At 36.9% G+C, this 9,492-nt stretch overlaps 1 protein-coding gene across 1 annotated transcript; it reads right to left on the minus strand.

Annotated features, from left to right (window-relative positions):
• Positions 1 to 789: 789 nt before the first annotated feature.
• Positions 790 to 1,624, minus strand: RB195_011846 (uncharacterized protein; the record flags this gene model as incomplete). Its single annotated transcript, XM_013438249.2, has 5 exons — positions 790 to 836; positions 922 to 1,093; positions 1,155 to 1,274; positions 1,342 to 1,451; positions 1,531 to 1,624. 5 exons carry the CDS (start codon positions 1,622 to 1,624, stop codon positions 790 to 792), a joined length of 543 nt encoding a protein of 180 aa, XP_013293703.1.
• Positions 1,625 to 9,492: the final 7,868 nt, after the last annotated feature.

Here is a 9,492-nt window from a genome sequence, read left to right on the forward strand (position 1 = left end):
CATGGATAGCTAGAAACAGCTGTTTTACAACTTTAGCTTTTTAGTTCATTTTGACGAGGCCATTTCTGTACGCCTATATTTTCATATTCGGAAGGGGTTGATAGGTTTGAGTCGAATATTTTGGAAGCGGAACTGATTCCACTGCTAATTATTTTTAATGTTGGGATGCAAGACGACAATTGTAGATATCCTAGAAATTGCCTCATTCTTATCTGAGATCGAATTAGAATTTGTATTGATTCTTGAATATTTATCTGTGCACGGAGTTCCTAATTGACTTTATTCGCACTCCGATTAGGTCGCTTTTCGGCAAATCACATTCATCATAGCCTGAAGTGACTGATTCGATCCGGAATTTCGATGATTTCGAGTAGAAATCAAAGGAGAGAGAGTTCGACGAATCGTCCACATGTATCACTTTATTGACATCCCGATCAGGGTCCCTTTTTTAAATTTCTGATTTGATTTGCTTCACTCAGCTCGGAAGCATTTCCTCGGAAGACGAATTAGAATATTCAAAGTCTAAGGATTTTAGGAATCCAAGATAGTTTAGGAAGTATTTGGACGTCTTGCGTCTCCTTATCTTTCAACCAGTGTACTTTTATACTTGTAGCATTATGAAAATACTCTTGTTTTTTCTTAAAGAAAGAATTTATTAAATAAGTAGTAGGAAGGACAAGTGAGAGAGGTGAGAGTATGGCGCATTACATTGTTAGCGAAAAATTCTCATACAATTATGATGATACTACACGTTTTGTTGTGGAATTGCGAGTCGAGTTGCTGGTGGATTTAGTTCTTGGCAAGCAGAGTCTCGGCCATCTTTTGGAACTTCTCGTCTGAAGGAAAATTCTCATTAAGTTTTTCTCTTTTTTTTTCAACGATTTGACTGAAATAGATTTGACTTTGAATGGTATTACTTACTCTTGAAGACGGATGTAAGGATGGGGAATTGTTTCTGGAGATCCTCCTTAGCTGCATCAGACAGAGCCTTGTACTTGTTGATCGCGCTTTGTGCCTTCTCCTTAAGTTCGGCAAGGTTCGGCTTGTTTCCGGCAACAACCTGAGCCTGGATCTTACGTGCTCCAGCGATAATCTGCAAAAAATCTCGCTGACGTTTGGATGAAATCCTCGTCAAATCACCGATTATACCCTACCTCCTTAGCGAAAGCTTTTGCTTCATCTCCGAGGGCGTCAACTTTGCCTTTCACCATAGCGTGAAGCTTCTCGGCTTTTTCACCAAGTTCAGGTGATTTCGCTTTCAACGCAGCCAAAGCCTAGACAACGAAAAATTCTGAGAATCAGGAAGAACGATAGGATAACCACTCGGATAGTGTTGCTAACCTCATCCTCGTTCTTGTATGTGGCGTAGTTCTTGGCAATATCCTTAAGCACAGCCTTGTCAGCATCAGAAAGACCGGTCAGAAAGTCCTTAGCTTCTTTGGGGATAAGCTCTAAAGTGCAAATGTCTAACACATTAAAATGGTATTCTGCTATGCTCCACGTCAAAATAAGCTCTAATCCACCATTCACCTCTGTACTCAGCCGGAATATCCTCAATACTTGTGAATGGAGCAGCGTAGGTAAGGCACAAGAAGGCAGCGATGGCAGCGATTTGACGGAACATCACTGAAAAGCACGTCGTATTTCTGGATTCATCTTAAATATTAGTTAAGGAACAGGATAACAGAAATCGACAGAAAGGTGAAGCCATTGTGTGTATGTGCATGAAATGTGCCGTCTGGAACGGCTTTTAACCAGGGCTGCCAGGGGGTTGACCCTAGCGAGGAACGAGACACGAGGAGATCGCGAGATAGTGTATCCGGGTGAAGTGAGCACAAACAGCGACGTTTAGAATGGATGTTTGAATCGTTTCGAAGGGCAGAAAGTAATACGAATTTGTTCTCTTGGGACTATCCGGACGTTTATGTTGGGATTAATTGATGGCAGTTCAAATTGCACCACCAGCGAGCGATATATGTAAAAAGAATGGTCTTTGATCTACCAATGGGGTCCATTTGAGGGGAAATGAGGGCCTGACGTTACCACAATCTTACTAAATATATGCACATATACAATATAAGACTCATATTTGAAACAAAAATTTCTTTTTTTTTTAATTTCAAATAATTAACTTATTTATGTCTTATACTTATATCAACAAATATTAAATTATTTTTTATAGGAATTACTAGACAATGTAGATAAAAAGATTAGCGTGTGAAATTCATAACAACCTACCTATTTCAATGTTCAGGAGATGCAGGCGTTCCAGGCAAACTAAAAATTTATTTAAAAAGCGAAATGTTGAGTTCTCAATTTAATTATAATATCAATTCGGTAGGTATCAGACGCTTCATGGCAATTTTCTCTGACAAAATCAATCCCCACTAAAACATCAGCTCATTTTACTGATTTTTAAAAATTTTTACTTTTATTTTTTCAACTTTTGGTTTTCAACTGGTATTTTTTCTATATGTAAATTTAACAAAACCATCAGACATACATTTATTGCTGATCAGGTGAACATTTGCAGCTGTGGGAGACTGCATAGTTTATTCCTACAATTATTTGTGATTTTGAAGTTAATTTTATCAGAATTCTGTAATTTGAAGCGTCTATGATTCGTAAATAATCACGAAAAGGTGACGATATTTCTTTTTTAGAAATAATTTATAATTGTTAATAATAATTTGCAAACATAAATATGCGGAATTGAACTCTACTCGTTATATTCCTCTTTTTTTCACTATGTACTCACAGTATTTGTTTTGTTTTGGTCTTTCCATATTCTTTTTGGAGCGCTACTGAGAATGACAAATAAGTTAATAAATAAATACATAAATACGTAAATATTTGTGAATTTAGACTTCAAAACGTGAAGTATGGATGGTTATAAATTGGCTTCGTTCATTCATAAATCATCATCTCTAAGAAATATTGTGAGTTCTTCTAAATAAATAAATTGGCTGCGAATTTTTCTAGGGTTAGTAGTTTTGAAAATAATCTTTGAATCGTTGAAATCTCTAATTCGTCTTTTTTTTTTGAAAGACGAAACGTAATCGTAGAATTAACGTATGAGTTCTTATTCTTGGTGAGAGGCTAATAGAAATACAACTTTTTTAAAATTATTTGAATTGTTAATACCATACTTTAAGTACGCTGCGCTTAGCATCCAAATAGCGAAATTAATTTAATAAAATGATGTCGGTGGTTTTTTTTTTGTAAATCTGACCACAGTACAGTTTACACCTCTCCGTTTTCCTTCAATCAGCTGATCTCCTATTTCTCTGGAAATGAGAACTCATGATCTCATTCGCCTGACTTTCATTCCCTTTTTTTCCTCCGTTGAATCACTTTTGTGGTGTAATGCGATGATAAGTGAATTCCTGGCTTTTGAATAGATTCATCAATTTTCGAAGCTGACCGATCGGTCGAGAGCTAAATGCCAAACACCGCTACACTGTGAACAGATTCATAATCTAGCAGAGAGTTAAATACCGTAATCCCATAGGTGAATGTGAGCTGTTTGGATAACATTTTTTCTAAAAGGAAAATTCCTAGAAAGGGTGATGACTCTCTTAATTCTCATATAATTTATAGATATTAACAATAATTTATAAATATAAATATACGAACATCTCGTCATCTGCTCACCGTATTCTTTTCAAAAATAAATTTTCTTTGGAAGCAGAACGCTCAACGTGTTTTTGCGCAACATTTGTCGAGTTTTTGTAGAAAAGTGTTTTGCGCTGCTTTTTTTTTCTTTCTTCCATTGATTTTCTTCAATTCCCTCATCCAGATCCGAGTATCCTCAGTTTTAAAATAGTGTGATACGGCAATAATTGATTGCATGATGCTTCAGAGTACGAGTGCATTTCTGCAAACTACACAGACACATAAAAACGAGTCCGCAAAATGCTTTGCCGTTTTTCTGGATACGAGGTAAAAGTTACGTTAAGAGCTAAAATAGATTTCTTGTTGCCGTTGGCTCCCCAATCGATCTATGAAGCCTATTCTAAACCCACCTCTGATCAGGAATAGGTTCCGGAGCGATTCCCTGAAAATAGCTCCAAACTCTTTCGCTTACGAGTCGTCCAGAGATACCAATCGCTAGATTCAGGAAATGCCTCAATCATGTTTTCTTTTTGTCCAAAGGAAGAAATAAGTTTTCTCAAGGATATTCTGAAGGGAAGAAATTCCCTCCAATCCTATTGCTAATATTTTACAGATTTTCTTATATTATTCACCGTTTCTATTCTATTTCATTAATTTATTACTACATTTTTCTCTTTCCTCTTGTACTTTTTCCCGCAAAAGCGTCATTTTTTCGAGGAGCGATCTATAATGTAATCCATAAACGCATTCAATAAATGGAAGAAGAAAGAAAACATTTGATTTGTAGGATCTCCTATGTGCCGGTCGAAATCTGACGAAAACATAGCTGGCACAGGTGAGTACTCTCGGATCTGGAGGTGAACTGTAAAGAAATTTCTCGATGACGAGAAAAAAAAAACGCGTGGGATTTTATTGAATATTCGTTTCGGTAATTGATAATTAATTGAATTTATTAAACAACGACTCAACAACAACCTATTCATTAATCGTCGACGTATTCACCCCTACATCGGCTGGTTGCTCTTCGACATCCCTTTGTTGTCGTTGTTGTTGTGGTTATTGTTTCGTCTTTGCTCCGTCACACATCCATCACCAGCGAAATGACCGCACAAACGTCGTCTCGGCTCCATTGTACCCAGCCACCAAACGCGGCCCAGCCCGGCCCGGCCCGGCTCGGCTCATCTGGTTCGCAGACAAATGCCTCCAGATGTGCATTAACTGATCAAAGGTTACGTTTATGCGGGGACGAGGAAGGAAGAAGAAGGATTACGTTGCAATGGGTAAAAGGTTGCAATGAATAATAATATCGAAGATCTTTGCACTTCTGAGACACCGAAATTGAATTCATTTTGGAATTTCGATTATTATTACATTTGTTTATCATTATCTTTATTTATTTTTTTATCATTTATCATTATCATTATCATTAACATCCGATATTACTTTTGAAGAAGAAAAAAGCGTTTAGAGACATTTTAAAGGGACTTGAACCTGATCCGAAGGATCTCAATGGTAGATCATATTAAAATTAGTTGAATTATGCACCAGTCAATATTGTGGCTATTCGATTTGGATATATTTTTTGAAAGATTTATATCTGATCCGAAGGATATGACTAGTAGGTCACATTAAAATGAGTTGAATTTCGAATAATTCAGTATGATGGCTATTCGCAATGAACCGAGCAGTTCGAATGACTATTCGAAACTCTGACACCTTTAGCTAACAGTTCGACTCACATCCCTTCAAAATATCGAATATTCAAAAAATGGTATTCGAAATGGCAACCATTCGAACACAATTGAAAGACGGATTGTGTTGAGATTCTGGTTCGAAACGTGAACTGTTCGAGAAGATAGATAGCCTGGAAAATTCTCGGATCTGGAGGTGAACCTTGGAAGCTTGTCCTTCGAAAGTGTTCAATTTTTCCGTTACGTGACATATTCGGCCATTTAGTCTTGTGTGGTCGAACTTCTTAATCTTTGTATCCAGGAAGAGACGGCGGAAGGATGACGCTGCAAGATTCCTCCCCCTCCCCCCAACAAGAAAAAAACCTTGGAAACCAGTAATTTCTATGAATTACGTATGCAGCTCATCGAGAGCTTATGTCAACCCTTCTTGGATCGATTTTAATGCAACACTTTCCGAGTATTTGGATCCTTGCATAACGCGATTCTCACAGCTGTGAAAAAAAAAATCTGGAAAAAATTATTTTGTTAGTTCAAATCAAAGATGAACTACATAATTAGCATCATTATCACAAACCACCTAATGGCCAAAGTCTTAATGTCCTTTCTTTAGAAGGTGGAGCCGTGACGAATAAATTTCGTTGAGAGTTTTGACCTTTCTTTGAATGTTTTTTTTTTTTCGCGCTCATCCTGCGATGTTTCACAACCCGAAAGAGGTGATACTTTTTACAGACAGTGGTTTTCAGTGGTTCCAGTAATTTAATAGAATGAATAAATCACAGCATAAAGTATACAGCATACAGTACACACAGTATAAATTACGTTCCATCTTTCTTTTGTAATCAAATAATCATCAAATAATGTTTATGATCATAGCTTTCAATAAGCTGCAAGTTCGAGTGGATCCTATCTGATTTTTTTTTGTAGTAATTTATTTTTTGTTAGCTCAAGTTGATTGATTTTAGTTTTATTAGATTTTAGTTGTTTTTTTCCGAATTTATTTGGATTTCTCCATTCATAAATATAGATTATTAAAAACATAGCGAGAAAAAAGAACACAGTTAGTGGTTTCTCCTTGAAAAAATCCTTGAATTCCTTTTGCAGTGCAGAACAACTACGTCGTCCGAAGCTCGCACAGAAAATCACACACAAAAGCTCTATTGTCGCTCTTATCGACATGATCGTCGGCCTTCCTTTAAAGGACGGCTACTCTATCGTGGATCTTGTCCTATTAATCACATCAGATGGACGTTGACAAATCGTTGTCGATGTTTGTCAGTGTGACAGCGATGTGGTCCTAGCGTTCGCGCAAGCGGAATCGAATCCTCCTAATTAATGCCGTAGTGTCGTCGTCTTCGTGTCTGAGCAACAATGACCGACGGACACGGTCGGTCGAATTTGCATAGTCGAATAGTCGAGTCGATTTATGTTGACGAGGAGGATGAAGCTGGCGCTGAATCATCATCATCATCATCATCATCATCATTAGGTCATGGATTCACTACTAGTAAATAAGATTATTGGCCGTGCCCGAACATCAACCACACGATGACAGAAGCAGTGGCGTAATTAGGGAGCTGTAGAGTAAACCAGTGGAAATTGTCGGGATTGAAGGAGCTACACTAATAGAGGGTTACCTCTTTTGAATTTTTAAATAATTCCTTCACCATTCGCTCAGGATTTTCCTTTATATTCCCTTTCTATTCTTTATTTATTTGTTTGAGAGGCACTAGTGGGAAATGTGTCCTCGTGATCCGATACTTGCTGAAGTTCGTCATGATGAATCGGATTAATCTACTAAAAATTAGCGGAATCGGAAGAGGTGCTGAATTAGGTGTTTGCTTATTTTAAAAAACTATAAATAAACAGTTTCTACGCTACTCGCCTGGAAATTTTCACTAGCTCCAATAGTGTGAGAAACCACAGACGGAAGTACCCCATCAAAAAAAAACTTTTAATGACTCCTCGATTTCTTCATCAACTACCGTGCCTCCACTTGATCCTGACTTTTTTCCTGATTCAGGGCTTGCTCAAGTTCGTCATGGTGGATCAGAGTAATCCACTGAAGGTTAGTGAAAGTGAAGAAACTACTCTAAATATTGGGTTTGTTCATTTTGGGAGAATTTCCCAAAAATGAGAAGTGAGGAAATGCTTCGCTACTCGCCTGGAATTTTGCCCCGGATCCCGTGATGAAGGTGGATAACGGTAATAAATGACATCTCCTAATCCGAAATTTGCTCCAGTTCGGTTTTTTGTTCAGATCAACTGAAATAATCAACTGAAAATTACCGGCATTGAAAGGGCTGTTCAAATAGCAAGTAAAAGGGGTTTGCTCATTTTAAAGATAACAAATAAACAATTTCTTCAGGCATTCACCCGGAATTTTTCTTTAGGTTCGTGATAGTGTAAGAGATAATGATTAGAAAAGAAAAGTTCCTTGGTTAATGATATAAAATAGTCAAAGAGTAATAATAGAAATAAAAAAATAATAATGTAGAAATAGTCCTTGACGGCTCCTTCAACTTTTCATCAACTACTACCATTCCTTCACTTGATCCAGACTACTTCCAGATCCTAAACCTACTCAAATTCCTCTTAGTGGATCAAATTAATCTATTGAAAATTAGCAGAATTGGAGAAGCTGCTCTAACAACGGGTTTGGCTATAATTAAAAATGAAAAACGAGCAGTTTCTTCTCCATTCACCTGGAATTTTCCTCTGGAGTTCATAATATGTGAGAACGAGTGCTAGAAAATGAGTTTTCTTCATCACAAGTAGTCCTAGTTGGCTCCTTAAACTCTGATAACTATCACTTTCTCATTTGATCAGACGTCCTGATGATCCAGAGTTTGCTCATCGTCACATCGGTGGATTATTGACGCCAGCGGTCATAAATCCGCCGGACTTTGCAGCCGTGTTACTACGCACACAATCAGTTGCACTTTGTATGTGTAACCTTTCAAATCACTGGAGCCGCAAGGGGTTTCTTCTCCATCCGTGCTCGAGGGGTATACATGTGTTATTCAGGATTTTCGACATTTTCTAGGGGATCTGTGAATCTGTGTGGCTGATCGGTGCATGATTTGCACATGACTTGTGATGATTAATAGAAGGATGACTGAACGCTGCATGTATGATTCACACTGGATAGAGACTGTGTGGTGTTAAACTATAGTTAATGGCTGCTCGGATGCGATATTTACGAACTGGGAGGTATGAAGGAGGAATGAGGACAGAGATTCGTCGGGGTTTTAATTTCCTACATTCTTAAATTTATTTCTATTTATTAATTTCTATAATTTTTATTTCTTCTTCATAAAATAATAATAAATTACTTAATTTTATCATTCACGTCTAAATTACCGTTAGATTAGATCCGGATAATTTTTCAATTTGTGCGAGTTAGGAAAAGAAGAAAATTAACAGGAGAGAGAAAAAAAAAGAAAAAGCTACATGTTTTAAAGTACCATAGGAGAGATTGATGATTTTTCACGCTTACAGTTTTGGTCTCATTGATGGAAACATTTGCAGAATAAGGTTTTTGAATTTACTTAGAAAAAATCTGGAAAATCCATTCAAAAGGTTTTTGGACCACTGTAGAATTAAATTTAAATAATTAATCACTTGCAGAGTTACCGGTGAATTTTTCGGATATTATCCACATAAAAATGATTTTAAAAAAAGTTTAGTTTTGTATTCTGAGAGTGCTTCCTGGAAGTTTCTTGGGACAAAAGTGATTTATGATTAGTCAACGAGAGAAGTACAATCTGACGAATATTTCAGTGTGTGCGTGTGATATATCGTTCATCCTATGTTACAGCATTATTTTAAACGAATCGCCTCAGGCGCTACAATTTTTTTATCGTTTAATTGATTATGAAAGCAACAGAAATCCAGAGAAAACACAGACATACACGAAAAAAAAAGAACAAAACTTCAACAAAAACTGATAATGTTCCGAGAACTCGTAAAACTCGTAGCTACTTAAAGATCTGTTTTTAATTAGGCAGTTTAGCCTCTTTTGATGTTCTGTTCCATGTTGTTTCTGTTTTCTGTTTTCTGGATTTTCCTGTTTTTATCTTTCTCGGTTCATATTCGTGCTCAAAATGAACTCGAACGATATTACACACGAGTATCAGGCGATTTGCACGCTGACTACCGACTGTTCATCAATTTTCGGTCTCTGCTC

Source organism: Necator americanus, chromosome III, assembly GCF_031761385.1.
Source record: "Necator americanus strain Aroian chromosome III, whole genome shotgun sequence".
Lineage (NCBI taxonomy): Eukaryota > Metazoa > Nematoda > Chromadorea > Rhabditida > Ancylostomatidae > Necator > Necator americanus.